Genomic DNA, 18,877 nt, shown 5'->3' on the forward strand with positions numbered 1-18,877 from the left:
CCGTGGGGGATTCGTTCACTTGGTTGTGCTCGTTTCTGTTGCAAGTTGGAAAACGGAAACATAATTCATAGGACCAGGCTTAGTTCTGCTCTATGATTGCCAACTTCCTTTTGTAACACACAAAGTAGGTTCATTTGGATGTAATTTTTTAGAATGCTCAGTTTATTTTATGGTACGCTGCTGGAGAACTGAAAAAAAGCTTTTGTTAGAATTGAGGTTGAAAAGTTCTCTTTGTTGGAATAAATATGCATCTCTAGGATACCATTAGCAGGAACTGATTGCATGTAGATCACCTAAGAACATGAACAGAGAAGGTTTAGGGGATCATTACATGTCACGGCAGTGGACATGATCGCCTGCTTGGTGCAGGCTTGATGCAGGGGTGATGTAGTTGAAGTCACTAGTAGAAAACAGGGCTAGGGTCCAGGCCGGCTCAGCCCATTAGTCCCGGTTCAGTGTAGAACCGGGACTAATGTGGGCATTGGTCCCGGTTCGTGAGCCCAGGGGGCCGGCCGGGCCACGTGGGCCATTGGTCCCGGTTCGTCTGGACCTTTTGGTCCCGGTTGGTGGGACGAACCGGGACCAATGGGCCTCGCTCCTGGCCCACCACCATTGGTCCCGGTTGGTGGCCTAAACCGGGACCAAAGGCTCCCCTTTAGTCCCGGTTCTTGCCACAAACCGGGACCAATGAGGTGCCTATATATACCCTCGCCCGCGAGCAGAGCACTCCAGTGCTCTGTTTTTCTCTGGCCGGCGAGGGGAGGGGTTTGTGGTGCTCTAGCTCACCTCCTATGCACATGAGGTGTTCGATGGAATGCCCGAGCCACACTACTTAAACTTTCTCCTCTCGAAACTCGACCTCCAAGCTTCATTTTCTTCGAGATTTGTCTAGATTTAGCGGTCCGTCACGCCCCGTCCCCGTCTTCACCGCCGTCGATCACCCGCGCTGATCTCATCACCGACACCACTGTGGTGAGCCTCTTGTTCTTATCTTCTTTCTAAAAGGAAAAATATTCTTACTTGTCTGTTTAGATAGATACTTGTATCATTTTCTTACATTTATTATTGCATCTTATATAGTGCGATGGTTTTGGTATCCGCCCCCGTCGGCCCTCGTCCTGTCTATGATTCGGATTTGGTATGTATATTATCTTCATAACTATTGGTTCATTTATTGTTTATGAAAATTATGCCGACCAACGTGACATAGATTTTATTTATCTAGGATGTATGTGAATCGGAAATGCCAACCGACCCTATTGTCGAGAGGTTAAATTTAGTTGAAGAAGAAAACAATTTGTTGAAGGAAAAAATAAAAAAATTGAGGAGGAGAAGATGATATTGGAGTTGCATGTTGCGGATGTCGTCGATGATCACAAGATCAAGATGGATGCAATGCGCTTGAAGATTAGAAAGATTAGAAAATATGCCATTCATACCGAGGCTTGGTATCATTATGCCGTTGGATCAATTGTTACCTTGGTTGCGATTATGATCGCATTTGTTTTCGCATTGAAATGTTTTACATAGTTTCAATGTATGGTTTAATTAATTAGATGCTCTGGAGAACTATATGTTGTTAGATGAGAACTATGTATGCACTTTGGTTTTAATGTGATGATGAACTTCTATTAATTTGGACACTTAATTATATATAATGCACGCAGATGAACCGGCAATGGATGTACGGTGACAGACACACCCGCGAGTACATTGAGGGCGTGCATGAGTTTCTCGATGCGGCTGAGGCAAACAAGCAGAATGGTTTTATGTGTTGTCCATGCACTGAATGTGGGAATACGAGGTCTTACTCTAACCGGAAAATCCTTCACTCCCACCTGCTTTACAAGGGTTTCATGCCACACTATAATGTTTGGACGAGGCACGGAGAAATAGGGGTTATGATGGAAGACGGCGAAGAAGAAGAGTACGATGACAACTATGTGCCCCCTGAATACGGTGATGCTGCAACGGAGGGAGCTGGTGAAGATCAAGAGGAACCAGATGATGCGCCCAATGATGCTGCCACGGGTGAAGCTGCTGAAGATCAAGAGGAACCAGACGATGTGCCCGATGATGATGATCTCCGCCGGGTCATTGTCGATGCAAGGACGCAATGCATTAGTCAAAAGGAGAAGTTGAAGTTCGATCGCATGTTAGAGGATCACAAAAAAGGGTTATACCCCAATTGCGAAGATGGCAACACAAAGCTCGGTACCGTACTGGAATTGCTGCAGTGGAAGGCAGAGAATGCTGTGGCTGACAAAGGATTTGAGAAGCTATTGAAAATATTGAAGAAGAAGCTTCCAAACGATAACGAATTGCCTGACAGTACATACGCAGCAAAGAAGGTCGTATGCCCTCTAGGATTGGAGGTGGAGAAGATACATGCATGCCCTAATGACTGCATCCTCTACCGCGGTGCATACAAGGATCTGAACGCATGCCCGGTATGCGGTGCGTTGCGGTATAAGATCAGACGAGATGACCTGGTGATGTTGACGGCGAGCCCCTCAGGAAGAGGGTTCCTGCGAAGGTGATGTGGTATGCTCCTATAATACCACAGTTGAAACGTCTGTTCAGAAACGAAGAGCATGCCAAGTTGATGCGATGGCACAGTGAGAACCGAAAGAAAGATGGGAAGTTGAGAGCACCCGCTGACGGGTCGCAGTGGAGAAAAATCGAGAAAAAGTACTGGGATGAGTTTGCAAAGGACCCAAGGAATGTATGGTTTGCTTTAAGCGCGGATGGCATTAATCCTTTCGGGGAGCAGAGCAGCAATCACAGCACCTGGCCCGTGACTCTATGTATGTATAACCTTCCTCCTTGGATGTGCATGAAGCGAAAGTTCATTATGATGCCAGTTCTCATCCAAGGCCCTAAGCAACCCGGCAACGAAATTGATGTGTACCTAAGGCCATTAGTTGAAGAACTTTTACAGCTGTGGAATGGAAACGGTGTACGTACGTGGGATGAGCACAGACAGGAGGAATTTAACCTTAAGGCGTTGCTGTTCGTGACCATCAACGATTGGCCCGCTCTCAGTAACCTTTCAGGACAGACAAACAAAGGATACCACGCATGCACGCACTGTTTAGATGACACTGAAAGTATATACCTGGACAAATGCAGGAAGAATGTGTACCTGGGCCATCGTCGATTTCTTCCGACCAACCATCAATGTCGAAAGAAAGGCAAGCATTTCAAAGGCGAGGCAGATCACCGGAAGAAGCCCGCCATGCGCACCGGTGTTCACGTGCTTGCTATGGTCAATGATTTACACTACGTAATCTTTGAAAAGGGTCCCGGTGGACTAGCTGTTCCGAATGACGCTGAGGGACACGCACCCATGTGGAAGAAGAAATCTATATTTTGGGACCTACCCTACTGGAAAGACCTAGAGGTCCGCTCCTCAATCGACGTGATGCACGTGACGAAGAACCTTTGCGTGAACCTGCTAGGCTTCTTGGGCGTGTATGGGAAGACAAAAGATACACCCGAGGCACGAGAGGACTTGCAACGTTTGCACGAAAAAGACGGCATGCCTCCGATGCAGTATAAAGGTCCTGCCAGCTACGCTCTTACGAAAGAAGAGAAAGAAATCTTCTTTGAATGCCTGCTCAGTATGAAGGTCACGACTGGCTTCTCGTCGAATATAAAGGGAATAATAAATATGCCAGAGAAAAAGTTTCAGAACCTGAAGTCTCATGACTGCCACGTGATTATGACACAACTGCTTCCGGTTGCATTGAGGGGGCTTCTACCGGAAAACGTTCGATTAGCCATTGTGAAGCTATGTGCATTCCTCAATGCAATCTCTCAGAAGGTGATCGATCCAGAAATCGTACCAAGGCTAAGGAGTGATGTGGCGCAATGTCTTGTCAGTTTCGAGCTGGTGTTCCCACCATCCTTCTTCAATATCATGACGCACGTCCTAGTTCATCTAGTCGACGGGATTGTCATCCTGGGGCCCGTATTTCTACACAATATGTTCCCTTTTGAGAGGTTCATGGGAGTCCTAAAGAAATATGTCCGTAACCGCGCTAGGCCAGAAGGAAGCATCTCCATGGGCCATCAAACAGAGGATGTTATCGGGTTTTGTGTTGACTTCATTCCTGGCCTTAACAAAATAGGTCTCCCTAAATCGCGGTATGAGGGGAGACTGACTGGAAAAGGCACTCTGGGAAGAGACTCAATAATATGCAGGGACGGATATTCTTGGTCTCAAGCACACTACACAGTTCTACAGAACTCTACCTTGGTGACCCCGTATGTCGATAAACACAAGAACAGTCTGCGCTCCAAACACCCGGAGCAGTGCGACGACTGGATTACATGTGAACACATCAGGACTTTCAGCAGTTGGTTGGAAACACGTCTCAGAGGTGACAACACTGTTTGTGATGAGTTGTACTTGTTGTCCAGGGGACCATCTTTGACTGTATTGACTTACAAAGGATACGAGATAAATGGGAATACATTTTACACGATCGCCCAAGATCAAAAGAGCACCAACCAAAACAGCGGTGTCCGCTTTGATGCAGCAACCGAGAGCGGAAAGGACACATATTATGGTTACATAGTGGACATATGGGAACTTGACTACGGACCTGATTTTAAGGTCCCTTTGTTTAAGTGCAAATGGGTCAATCTGTTAGGCGGCGGGGTACAGGTAGACCCACAGTACGGAATGACAACAGTGGATCTGAAAAATCTTGGGTACACTGACGAACCGTTCGTCCTAGCCAATGATGTGGCACAGGTTATCTATGTGAAGGACATGTCTACCAAACCGAGAAAAAGAAAAGATAAGGAAGCGAATACATCATACGATGAGCCAAAGCGCCACATAGTTCTTTCAGGAAAAAGGGACATCCTGGGAGTGGACGGCAAGACAGACATGTCTGAAGATTATGAAAAGTTTCATGAAATTCCTCCCTTCAATGTCAAGGCTGACCCAAGCATCCTGATAAACAATGAAGATTATCCATGGTTACGGCGCAATAAGCAAATGACACAAGCGAAGAAAAAGTGAAGACTTTCTCCCGCAATAAGCAAATGCTATGTGGGTGAAATTATGATACCATCCCAACTTTCAACTTTTTCAGAGTTCATTTGAAATGCTTTCATGTCTTATGGTTCGAAACTTTGATACTTCGAAACTGATTGTCCATTTTGTACACGAAGTGCATCAAGTTTTTGTCGTAACCCTCTCTACTTTTTGGAACATGCTATGTGGGTGAAATGATGAGAGCATGCCAACTTTCAACCTTTTCAGAGTTCATTTTGAAATGCTTTCCAATTTCAGAGTCATTTAACTCAAAGAATGAATTAATAGCAAACAGAATGAACTACAAAACTATAAGTATTTAATTGTAAGTATAAATAAAAAATAAATAGCAAAGAAGAAAAAAATTCTAATTTTATAGTAAAGTTATTCATAAACTAGTGATTCACACAAATTTTTAAAAATTCAAATTTAAACTATTTAAAATTTAAAACTAATGGCACTAACAGAAAGTTTATAATTTTTGTGACCTAAAAGCATAAAGAAATCACTAAAAAAACTGTAAGTATTTAGTTTTAAGTAGAAATAAAAAATAAATAGAAAAAAATTCTAATTTTATAGTGAAGTTATTCATAAACTAGTGATTCACACAAATTTTTAAAAATTCAAATTTAAACTATTTAAAATTTAAAACTAATGGCACTAACAGAAAGTTTATAATTTTTGTGACCTAAAAGCAAAAAGAAATCACTAAAAAACTGTAAGTATTTAGTTTTAAGTAGAAATAAAAAAAATAAAAAACCAAAAAAATATAGAAATAAAAAAGAAAAAACCAAAAAAAATGCCACCTACTGGGCCTCCACGGCCTGAATACGACTAGAAACCCTACATGGGCCAGGATTCAGGCCCGCAGAAGGCCCAATAGGCCCACAGGCAAAGCAGTGTCAAATTAGGCCCATAGGCCTGCTGTTCAGAGGAGTTCGAGAGGGAGGAGGCAGCAGAGCTTATAAACTGGTGTTAGGCACTGTCAACTAGCGATGTCGGACTAAACTTATGGGCGCGGGGCAGCACAAGGGTATTGGTCCCGGTTGGTGGCACCAACCGGGACTAAAGGTGGCATTGGTCCCGGTTGGTGGCACCAGCCGTGACAATTGCCCCCCTTTAGTCCCGGTTGGTGCCACCAACCGGGACCAATGGGCTTCGCTTCCCGCCCTTTGGGCTGTTGAAAATTGGCCTTTGGTCCTGGTTCGTGGCACCAACCGGGACTAAAGGGTGGCATGGGTCCCGGTTGGTGCCACGAACCAGGACCAATGCCCTTGCTATATAACCAGGACTTGTGAAAATTTCACATCTCCCTCGCCTCCCTAGCCAGTTGCCCCCGCCGCCAGGCTGCCCAAATCGCTCGCGCGCTCCTCGTCGCCGTCGCCGCCGCCGGCCGCCATCCCCGTCTCCCCGTGCCCCTGCCCCGCGCCCGAGCCCACGCCGGCCGCCGCCCCGTGCCCCTGCCTCGTCCCCGAGCACGCACGGCCGTGCCCCTGCGCCCCGGCCCGCCCCCACCATTGTCGTCGTCGCCGGCGCCCGCCCCCACTGCCGCCCCTCCTCCCCGTTCGGTCCGACTCCTGCGACCCCCTTTCCTCCCTGTCCCCTCGATCCTCTTCATATAATTTTTTTTCATATGCATATGTCGATTATATGGATGGATGGATGATGTATATGTTCATTATATGGATGGATGGATGATGTATGCTTTTTTTCATATAATTTTTTTAGGCAGATTTTTAAAATTTTTTGTGTATGTATGTTATGTTTATATGTATGTATGTATGTATGTTCATATGTATGTATGTTTATATGCAAAGCATATGCAAAGAAAATGTATGAATGGTCATATGCAAAGAAAAATGTATGTATGGTCATATGCAAAGAAAATGTATGTATGTATGTTCATATGAAAGAAAAATGTATGTATGTATGTTCATATGCATATGCAAAGAAAATGTATGTTCATATATATGATGATATGTCCATATAAAAAGGAAAATAAGAAGAGGAAGAAAGGAGAAGAAGAGGAGAGGAAGAAGAGAAGAAATAAATAAGAAGATAGATTTTTAGAAAAAATAGTATTTTTTTCTGTTCATAGATTTTTTTGGTGATATTAATTATTGTAAATATGCAAATGTTTGTATATTCATATGAACAATGAATTAGGCAAAACCTTTACTTTTTTCTAAAATTTATATTTGATCATTATTTTAAAAAAAACAAGCAATACTACTTCATCTATTTTTAAGAAAGGAAGAAGAAGAAAAAGAATGAGAGGAAAAAGGAAATAAGAAGAGGAAGAAAGGAGAAGAAGAGGGGAGAGGAAGAAGAGGAGAAATAAATAAGAAGAAGAAAAAAGAAGAAAAAGAAGAGGAGAAGAAGAGAAAAATAGAATATATATTCTATTTTCTCTTTTCTCCTCTATTCCTTTCTTCTTCTCCTCTTTTTTTTCTTCTTTTTTTTCTTCGACACGTGGGGGGGGTCGAGAACGCCGGACATTCATGAGAGAGGCGAGGAAGAAGGGGAAGAAGAGGGAGAAGAAGAGGAGAGGAAGAAGAGGAAGTATTCTCCTCTATTCTTTCTTCTCTTCTTTTTTCTTCTTCTTCTTCCTCTTTATTTTATCAGGAACGAGGGTCGTCGAGAGGTCGAGGAGCGGTAGAGGAGAAACCCTAAGTAGAAAGTATCGTCGGTGTGAGATACATGTACCGTCGGTGTCGGACACTACACCCACATCCCACAAGTGGCGCGGGCTTCGACGCCCACGTCACTTGTGGGACGTGGATGTAGTGTCCGACGCCGAAGGCCACATGTATCTCACACCCATGATACTTGCTAGCTATTTAGAGTTTCCTCTACCGAAAAGAAGAGGAGAAATAAATAAGAAGAAGAAAAAAGAAGAAAAAGAAGAGGAGAAGAAGAAAGGAATAGTGGAGAAGAAGAGAAAATAGAATATATTCTATTTTCTCTTTTCTCCTCTATTCCTTTCTTCTTCTCCTCTTTTTTTCCTTCTTTTCTTCTTCTTCTTCTTCTTCTTCTTCTTCTTCTTATTAGCCAGAAGTAGAGAGAGGTTTCCTAGTGTCAAAGTATTGAAGAAATCCATGCCTTCATCATTAGCCGGAAGTAACCAGGGCATGTTGGTACGAAGTTTTGCAAAGTTATTCTGGAATGGAGTCCTGGATAGAATAATCCGCTTTTTGGTACGAATTCAGCAAAGGCCTTCCAAATAGCGATATTCGGAAGGCTCTTGCTGAACTTTGTACCAAAAAGCGAATTATCCTATCTGGGACTCCGTTCCAGAACAACTTTGAAGAGCTTCGTACCATCATGCACATGTTACTTTCGCCTAATGATGAAGACATGGTTTTGTTGAATCCTTTGACACTAGGCAACCTCCCGACCCCTCGGCGATCCTCTTGAACATGAGAGGAAGAAGAGGGTCGTCTAGGGGTCGAGGGTTCCAGGGCCGTCGAGGGTTCGAGGGGTCGAGGATCGCCGAGGGGTCGAGAGAGGTTTCCTAGTGTCAAAGTATTGAAGAAATCCATGCCTTCATCATTAGCCAGAAGTAACCAGGGCATGTTGGTACGAAGTTCTGCAAAGTTGTTTTGGAATGGAGTCCCGGATAGAATAATCCGCCTTTTGGTACCAATTCAGCAAAGGCCTTCCAAATAGCGATATTCGGAAGGCTCTTGCTGAACTTTGTACCAAAAGGCGGATTATCCTATCTGGGAGTCCGTTCCAGAACAACTTTGAAGAGCTTCGTACCATCATGCACATGTTACTTTCGCCTAATGATGAAGATATGGTTTTGTTGAATCCTGAGACACTACACAACCTCCCGACCCCTCGGCGATCCTATCGAACATGAGAGGAAGAAGAGGATAAAAAAAGAAGAGGAAGAAGAAAAAAAGAGGAGAAGAAAGAATAGAGGAGATCTTCTCCTCTATTCTTTCTTCTCCTCTTATTTTTCTTCTTCTTCCACTTTTTTTATCGGGAACGAGGGTCGTCGAGGGACATAGATGTAGTGTCGTCGTTGTCGATATATACCCCCTCCCGATAGCTTACTATGATTAGGTAGCTAGTTCTACGTTTGGCACTAATATATCCATCTATCATGTTTGAATAATAATTGCCATGTTGTAAATATTTGTAGAAACTATGGACACCGCCCTAGACGAAGCAACAAAAGAAGCGTTGTTGAGGGACATAATCATAGAAGGAAGTGATGCCATCTCGTTGTTTCTCAATGAAACCGATGGTCTGGAAGGAGAGGGTGAACAAGCTGGCTACGGTGACCTAATGCCGGTGCAAGAAGAAGAACATGAGGACGGCTTCGGTGACCGAACCGAGTCTGGCCAGGTATATATATTAGTTAAGCCTATGCTGACTAGCTGATTGATGCATTCATTGTTTTGGTATGTACACATATTAATTAAGTCTTTGTTCTTTTTTCTAGCCCTCCGGATCGAGCACAACTTCGGTAAAGAGACGAGGCCCGAAGAAAAAGTTGAGCTCGGATGAAAAGTTTGAGATCATAGCAATCGCGCCCGACGGCCAACCTATTGAACCCCTCCGGACAAAGAGCGCATTTGTTGCTCAGTGTGGGGTTCTGGTTAGGGACAAGATCCCGATAAGCATCCAGCAATGGTTTAAGCCGGCTACAGAAGACCCTGAGGTCTCTTATGTCAATGATATGCAGAAAAATGATCTTTGGACTGAGCTGAAGTCCAATTTCACCCTACCGCCTGAGGATAATCCAGAGAACCCAGTTAAAGAGAAATTAATCAAGTCTTTTGCTCTGAAGAGGATGGCAGAACTATTCACGAGGTGGAAGAAAGAGCTGAATAAGTTTGTCGAAAATAATGAGTCACCAGAATTTAAGGGCAGATATGAGAATATCAGAGATCACTGGCCCGCATTTGTGGCCCACAAGACATCGGAAAAGAGTAAGAAGATGTCAGCGACAAACAAGCAAAATGCTGCGAAGAAGAAGCCTCACCATCGCACGGGGTCAGGTGGCTACCTCGTAGCCCGGCCTAAGTGGTCCAAGACTGAGAATGATCTGGTTCATAAAGGGATCGAACCAGAGACAATTAACTGGCCAGACCGTTGCCGGACTTGGTTCTTCGGGGCTGGTGGAACACTGGACCCTGTAACAGGGAAGTGCATTTGGACGAACGATCAAATGGACATACCAGTCATTAAGCTTAAGCAGTATATCGAAGAAGCGCAGGAAGGGGCGTTCTTTCCAGACAGAGAGAACGACGAGCTCACAATGGCCCTCGGGAATCCTGAGCACCCTGGACGGACACGAGGCATGCCAGGCTCCATTCTGTGGAAGGTTGGGTTTCCAGACGCAGGCGGTTACAAATCCCATGAGAGGAGGAAAAAAGTGCAGCAGACCCAAATGCAGGTGCTGCAAGCAAGGGTAGACGCGATAGAGGAACGAGAAGCAAATCGCAGCAAACGTACTGCCGAAGCCTCCCCCGAAGCTACCCCGCCATCTCAGCGCAGAAGCAGCGTGGCTTCCACCGAGCTGCTTCAGCCGGAGCGTGCCTTGACGGCTCCTGCCAGCTATCCCGTGGATGCTATAACAGAGTCTCAAAATTGCCACCTTATGACGCAATGGATGAATTTGAAGGTCAAGGCGGCTGTTGGCTCTGTTTTTCCTACTGAACCCGGTGCAACTTTTCACTGCCGGCCGATTCCAGAAGGATATGCTAGGGTGATGGTGGATGAGATAACGGAGGGATTTGAGGACCTCCAGCTTGACCACCCTACCGGTGAAGGGGAGACTCGGCTGGGGTCTGCTCTGAAGACTCCATGCCTATGGCGGAAGGAGCTCATCAACCTTCCGAACTGGACGCCACCGCCTCCTCCTCCTCCTCCGGCGAGTCAGGGCACTCCGCCTCCACCGCCTCCTCCTCCGGCGAGTGACGATCAGGGCCCTCGGCCAGCTCCTTCTCCGGCGTGCGGCGGCACTCCGCCTCCTTCTCCGCCTGCGCCGACACGCCCGAGCAGCCAGCCTCCTCCTTCTCCGCCTCGTCAGCAAGGGCGGAAGAGACCTGCCGCCGCTCCAGCTGCTCCGGCGCGTCATAGTCCTTCTCCTCCGCCTCTTAAGCAAGTAAAGAAGACAACCGCTACGTCTGCTCGGTCGGCGTCTAGCAGTACAACCAGAGGCGGGAGGACATACAGATTCGGTCCTTCTTTGAAGACTCCAGAGAAGTTACCATACGAGAGGACCCAGGAGGAGAACGCCGAGATCGCGCGAGAAGAAGTGAAGAAATTCTTTGAAGGGGTGAAAGCAAAGAAACATCCACCTCCGGAGGAGAAGGTAGATCGGGTGAAAGTGAAGCGCACTCTGGCTGCCCTGACAAAACCACCGAAGTCTGATTCGCCGAAAGGAAACTATGACCGCATTATTGGAAAGGAATTTGCCGAAGCGGAGCGGTCCGGAAGTACTGTCAGTGATCAAAGGCTGAAAGAACAACGAGCTGGGAAACAAATTGCCCAGCTCGGTGAACAAGTGAAGCAATCGTGCCCCCCGCTTAAGGTGCCTAGCCACAACGTCGCTAATGATCCGAGGATGGTGCCCAGTTATAGCAATCTTCCAGATTACCTGCCCGATGATGTACATTATGAACCCATGGATGTGCAGATACAAAGATACGAGTACGGGAAGCCTCTCGTCAAAGATGAAAGATCTCTATCAACGATGATGCGAAGATTGCATGATTGGTACATGAAAATCTGCAGAGACTCTCGGGGGAGGAGTTCTTTGTATTTGAAAGTTAAAAAGGAGCATGACCTCGTTGGAATTGATCTGTTGCCTATTCCATTTGAGGAGTTCTATCAGTTTTTCAATCAATTGGCCCTCAATAAAGCAACTGTCACCTGCTACTGTCTGTAAGTAGTACTACTTCTGTCATTAAGTTTCTCTATATAGCTTAGCTCTTTCATTGCATGTATTTATAATCATCCTCACTATATTATGCAGATTGAAGATCATCGAATTGAAGAAAAGACAAGTCGGTGATATTGGGTTCATTAACACATATCTCATAGATGCAACTCAGGTTAAATTTCATGCCATAGAAACCGAGGCCAGCATGCTACAATCGTTGATAATAAATCAAAACAAAGATATAATACTCTTTCCTTACAACTTCAAGTGAGTGTTACTGTCTTGTGCGTATTCGGTTTCCCTTATATATTAGTCAAGGTTATAGTAATGTAATTGATGAGTTATGCATGCGTGTGCAGTTTCCACTATATTCTCCTACATATTAAGCTTGAGCAGGGACTAGTAACCGTCTTAGACTCAAGACGAAAAGATCCCAAGGACTATGCAGACATGACTCAAATACTCGAGAAGTAAATTAAATCGATCATTATCCACCATATCAGCAACTTTGTTCATTTCCTGATATATCAAGTAAATGTTTTCTTTGTCCGGCAGGGTTTGGAGAAAATTCACCAGAAAAGCTCCGGGACTGCCGAAGGAGCTGCAATTTAGACACCCGAAAGTAAGTACTAGCTATAGTAGCATTTTAAGCGCATCTACTAGTCATTCAAACGCTAGTTTCATCAATACCATTTGGCATTCTTGCTTATCAGTTTGATTAACCTCTATTTCTTGTAAAGTGGTTGTGGCAGGAACAAGGGAATGATTTCTGTGGATACTATGTTTGCGAGTCCATCCGCCACACGACCTGTGAGCGGTGCTACACTGACGAACAATATGAAGTATGTAAATAACAACATTCACAATTTTATTTTATTACCATCATTTGTGTTGAGTTTCATTCATTCATATATATATGTATTGACCCCCTTCTTTAAATTAGATGTTTCGGAAGCGGGATGAACTCCTAGCACCAGCTCGCATGCGAGGAATTCAAGAGGAATTTGCGGCATTCTTTCTTGACCACGTGATCCCTGAAGACGGAGAATTCTATGTTGACCCTGAGTCCGTATGATTATATTTTTAAGAGATAATTACTGTATATATGTAGCCGGTAGTGTCAGATAGATATACGAGAACTTGTTGTTCGACCAATCTCTCGGAGAAGGAGAGGTGGTCGATATCACTTCTCTCTGTATGCATATATGTTCATCACGATCTTCTGTTTCCTTCATTTGCTTACTAGCTAGCCAGCGTGTCTAGTCCTCTCTATACGTATGTATAGTACGTAGCGTCGACCAAGCACGGACATAAGAGAGGACACTTCTCTCTAGTAATTATAGCTAGCTAACACAATATATGAAACACCTAAATTAACCCCCCAAAACCCCCAACCCCCCGCCCTTTCAAAAAAAAACCCAGCCACAGAAATGCTGACGCGTGGATGCCTATTGGTCCCGGTTGGTGCCACCAACCGGACCAAAGGGTCTCCTGGCTGGGCTCTGCGCACTGCCCACGTGGAGGGCCTTTAGTCCCGGTTCTGGATTGAACCGGGACTAAAGGGGGGAGGTATTAGTAACGACACTTTAGTCCCGGTTCAGGAACCAGGACTAAAGGCCCTTACGAACCGGGACTATAGGCCCTTTTTCTACCAGTGAGTAGAGGTTCTCCTCGACGTCTTGATTCCTTCAGGGCACCACCGGCACTACCCAGGGACAGCGGCGGCGGCAGGCTTAGGTCTTTCCGTCGCTGCAGCACTCCCCCTGATCGGATGGGGTGAGAGAATATCGGGAGGAGAGTAAACCTTACGTGAATTGTGTTCTCGCAGGTGGCCAGCTCTCTCCCGTATCCTTTTAATATGGCGCTGGCGACAGGGGACCCAAAACCTGAGTTGGTTTTTGGGCGCCCCAGATCAGGGCGCGTTAGTTCTGATCGAGGCTCACATACGTCGGTACGTGGACCCCTTCACTTATCGTTATCCCTTCATCCTTTTTTCTGTTAGACTAATAGATCTAACTGCCCTGTTTAAGCCGTCAGATCAAACCAACATTCTCCCCCTTGATCGTTAGGCTTGACTTCATTCGCCCATTCTACATAGGAATGATGTACCAAAGTGAGGTGTTACAACAGCTAGAAACGCCATAGAACCTCAACACTTATAGCACACCCGCCAATTTCGAAATGGAAAACATTTTGGTAATTGGGGAGTGATTTATTTTAATGGTTCTCTTATTCCAGAATCATAAGGCTTCCAGTAGTCCCATGCCGGCAACATGCTCACAAAAAAAACTGGGTGGTAAGCCTTTTGTTAGCGGATCCGCAGGCATATGCTTTGTTCTTATGTGTTTAACATCAACTGTTTGATCCTGGATTCTATCTTTCACAACACGATACTTTATGTCAATGTGTCTGGCAGCATTACTTGACCTGTTGTTACTCGTATAGAAAACTGCTGGTTCATTATCGCAGTACAGTAAAATTGGTTTAGATATGCTGTCAACCACTTTAAGTCCGGGAATAAAATTCTTTAGCCATACAGCCTGCCCGGTGGCCTCATAACATGCTACAAATTCTGCTTGCATCGTAGATCCAGCAGTTAATGTTTGTTTGGAGCCTTTCCACGATATAGCTCCTCCCGCGAGTGTGAATATATAACCTGATGTGGATCTCTTACTATCCACACACCCGGCAAAATCAGAGTCTGAATAACCAACAATTTCTAGGTTATCAGTTCTTTTATATGTAAGCATGAAATCCTTAGTTCCTTGCATATAACGCAAGACTTTCTTTGCAGCCTTCCAGTGGTCCGGTCCTGGATTTGATTGTTATCTGCCAAGCATCCTGGTTACAAAACATAAATCTAGGCGTGTACACACTTGAGCATACATGATGCTTCCGATAGCTGAAGCATAAGGAACCGACTTCATCTGATCAATTTCATATTGGTTCCTCGGACATTGAAATGTCCCAAACTTATCGCCCTTAACTATAGGAGCAGGTGAGGGTGAGCACTTATGCATATTGAATTTTTTCAGTACTCTCTCAAAATATGTTTTTTGAGATAGTCCTAACGTTCCTCTGGACCTATCTCGATGAATCTCGATGCCGAGGACATACGAGGCTTCACCAAGATCTTTCATATCAAAACTGGATGACAAAAAATTCTTGGTCTCATGCAGTGTATCCTTATCGCTACATGCCAACAATATGTCATCAACGTATAGGACTAAAAATGTGAACCTACTGCCTTTAAACTTAACGTATATGCAGTTGTCCACAACATTTTCAGTGAAACCAAAAGTTTTGATAATTTTATCAAACTTGAGGTACCACTCTCTTGAAGCTTGCTTCAAGCCATAAATTGATTTCTTTAGACGACATGCTAAATGTTCCTTCCCTTCCACAACAAAGCCTTCTGGCTGAGCCATGTAAACGTTTTCTTTTAAGTCACCATTTAGAAATGCCGTTTTAACATCCATTTGGTGTAGTTCTAGGTCGTAATGAGCTACTAAAGCTATTATGATTCTGAAAGAATCCTTGGTTGACACAGGAGAGAAGGTTTGCTTACAGTCAATGCCTTCTCTCTGTGTATACCCTTTTGCCACTAGCCTTGCCTTGAACCGTTTGACATTCCCTTTGGAATCATACTTGGTTTTGTAGACCCACTTGCAGCCTACTTTCTTAGCTCCATCGGGAACTTCTACTAAGTCCCATACGTCGTTTGAGCTCATGGATTTCAACTCGTCTTCCATGGCAACCAACCATTTGGACGAATTTTCGCTTTTAATGGCTTCCTTATAGGAGGTTAGATCCTCCACCATTCCCATATCATTCATGTCCTCCATTAGAAAAGTGATATAATCGTCTGATATGGCTTTCTTCCTCTCACGCCATGGTCTACCCATGGGCGGAGGTGGTGGTGGAAAATCATCATTTTCATTATTTTCTTGGAGATCCTCATTTGTGTTTGGATTCTCATTATTAGTTTTTGGATCACCATTCGACTGAGAGACTGAACCATGAGATTCAGGATCATCAGATGTCACATTTCTTCGTATTGGAAAAACAATCTCTTGGATAGTCGGGGATGGCACACAAACCCGCTTCTCCTCAAGATCGATCTCCCTTAAATTTGTGACCTCATTATCCTAAAAAAATACCGCTTGTCTAGTCTCCACAAATTTGGTGGTGTGACTTGGACAATAAAAACGATATCCCTTTCCCCTATGAGGGTATCCAACGAAAAAACAACTAACTGTTTTTGGATCCAATTTCTTAAGTTCTGGATTGAAAACTTTAGCTTCAGCAGGGCAACCCCACACCCGTAAGTAAGTCAAGCTCGGTTTCTTTCCCGCCCACATCTCGTAAGGTGTGTTCGGTGCTGACTTAGTTGGAGCAAGATTTAGTATGTGTGCAGCTGTCTTTAATGCCTCTATCCAAAGGCTTACTGGTAAACTCGAGTGACTAAGCATGCTTCGCACCATATCCATAAGGGTGCGGTTGCGATGCTCGGCCACACCATTTTGTTGTGGTTCACCAGGCATCGAGTATTGAGCAATGATTCCATTTTCAGATAAGAACTTGGCAAAAGGTCCAGGAATCTGCCCATAAGGAGCATGCCTACCATAATACTCTCCCCCGCGATCAGACCGTACAACTATGATTTTTGCGTTCAGTTGATTTTCAACCTCCGCTTTATAGACTTTGAATTTCTCCAAAGCTTCCGATTGGTCACATATGGGATAAATATATCCATAGCGGGAAAAGTCGTCTGTGAATGTAATGAATGAATCAAAACCATCTACAGACTTAACATTAAGGGGTCCACATATGTCGGTGTGAATTAATTCTAAAACCCTTGTGGCTCTTACTGCTCCTTTCTTAATTGTTTTTGCGAATTTTCCTTCAATGCAGTCGACACATTTGTCTGCATCTGAGAAGTCTAATGGGAGGAGTATTTCATTTTTAACTAAGCGATCCATTCTCCCCCTCGAAATGTGGCCCAAACGACAATGCCACAATTTCAAAGAATTACTAACTCCTTTTCATTTCTTCTCAACATTAATTTCATCACTCACATGCATAACTGAATCATTATTAAGAGATAACATGTATAGTTGGCCTCGTCTAACACCGATGCCTGCATTCTTATTACATTTGATCAAAGCAAATTGTTTCTTGCCAAAATGGCACTCATACATATCATCATCTAAATGAGAAACTGAAATCAAATTCCTACTTAAGGTAGGCACATAAATAACATTATTCAATCTAAGAGTATGGCCAGTGTGTAGCTCCAACATGAGAGATCCCACAGCTTCAACATCGGCATCAACTCCGTTCGCAACCTTAAGCTTTCTTGTTCCTCCTCTTATAGTTTGGATCGTATCGAATCCCTGCATAGAGTTAGCAACATGAGTGGTTGCCCCTGAATCAATCCACCATGACTTTATAGAAAAATTGACATAAAGAGATTCATCTACAAAAGTAATTTCATCAATACCTCTTTTGTTCATCCATTTTAGAAAAGCCTGGGCAGTCCCTTTGATAGTGTCCCTCCTCTTTGCAGAAGTTACAAGCATTTTCTCCAGCAGTGGAGCTGCTAGGAGCAGAAGAAGAACTGCCGGCTTCTTTACCCTTGAATGCCTTAGGGTTGAATGGCTTAGTGCCTTCTTTCTTGACTTGCTTTTTCTGAGGCTTGGGAAAACCTTGCCCGTCATGCTTTCTCTTGTTAGAGCCAACATGAAAAACATGGTCTTTCTTCTGCCTCATGATCCTCTCTTCCTCCTGGACGATCCTTGTGGTCATCGCAGAGAGTTGCCATTTTTCCTTTAGAGAGTTATAGTTGACCTTAAATTGTTCAAACTCTTCTGGAAGAGACTCAAGAATAATTATGACAAGAAGGGCTTCACTTAAAGAACACTCCAAAGCCTTAAGTTTGGTGTAAGCATTTACCACCCTCAATATGTGTTGCCTAACGTTTCCGTCAATAGTGTATTTCTGAAGAAGCTTAGCAAAAAGCTCATGAGCATACACTTTGTCGGAGCCTTTAAATTGCTCCTCCATTTCAGTGAGGAATTCTTTAGCAGTGTCTTTCTTAGGGAGTGCTTCAGAAATGTTCGGCGATATTGTCGCTTTCATGATGAGAAGCGCAATATGGTTGGACTTGTTCCACTTTTCCGTCTTAACATCATAGTCTTTCTTTAGTTCTGCATAGCCTGTAACACCTGCCACAGGTGCCACAGGTTTTTCTTCCCTCAAGGCATAGTCAAACTCATTACAACCTAAACATAATTCGACTTGGGACTTCCAACGAGGGAAGTTACTCCCCGTAAGTGGTTCGATCGTGTCGGACCGAAATGGAGCGGAAGCTGAAATTATCATAAAAATTTCATATGTAAACTTGCATGATTAGAAATTTACGTTGGTAAATGAATAACCATGCCAAGAATTTTAATTTCAAATCCATGTCAAAACACCGTTGGGCAGAAAAAACATGGAATTGAAATATCATAAGTGATGACTCATAATAATAAAACAACGTTGGTCCGAATTAAAATTAGAGTCATTTCATTCTTAATTTAAGCATCAACATAAAAAAAAATATCATTATTTGATGCTTAAATAAGTTCATCATGCAAAACACAGAATAAATCCTGAATAAAATATCTCTTTGGTTCAATTTTACCCAGAATAATAATGTGTTCATTATATTTTTAGGCATTTTCTATTTTAAACGGTGCAAAAACATAATAAGTATTAACTTAAACGCACTGGAAAAAAAGACAGAAGAACGCGACAGGGATTTTGGCCAAAAAACCCACGGCTGTCCGAAATGTAGCTCAGTCCAGTAGCGTATTTTTTTTCTTTTCTTTGCTGGACTGAAACTACCTGGGCTGAAGCCCGTGGCCGGATATGGCCCGTTA

The 18,877-nt window shown here is 44.0% G+C and overlaps 1 protein-coding gene and 1 pseudogene across 1 annotated transcript; both read right to left on the bottom strand.

Moving 5' to 3' along the window:
• Positions 1 to 6,372: 6,372 nt before the first annotated feature.
• Positions 6,373 to 16,312, bottom strand: LOC147982469 (uncharacterized). The gene is made up of 3 exons (XM_087516313.1): positions 16,208 to 16,312; positions 15,196 to 16,099; positions 6,373 to 6,662 (listed from the first exon to the last, which is right to left on the bottom strand). Exons 1-3 carry the CDS (start codon positions 16,310 to 16,312, stop codon positions 6,373 to 6,375), a joined length of 1,299 nt encoding a protein of 432 aa, XP_087372439.1.
• A 988-nt stretch (positions 16,313 to 17,300) lies between these two features.
• On the bottom strand, positions 17,301 to 18,335 carry LOC147982470 (uncharacterized; annotated as a pseudogene).
• Between the last annotated feature and the right edge of the window lie 542 nt (positions 18,336 to 18,877).

The sequence above is a fragment of the Triticum urartu genome, chromosome 3A (genome assembly GCF_056163025.1).
Source record: "Triticum urartu cultivar PI428250 chromosome 3A, HENAU_Tu73, whole genome shotgun sequence".
Taxonomy (NCBI): domain Eukaryota; kingdom Viridiplantae; phylum Streptophyta; class Magnoliopsida; order Poales; family Poaceae; genus Triticum; species Triticum urartu.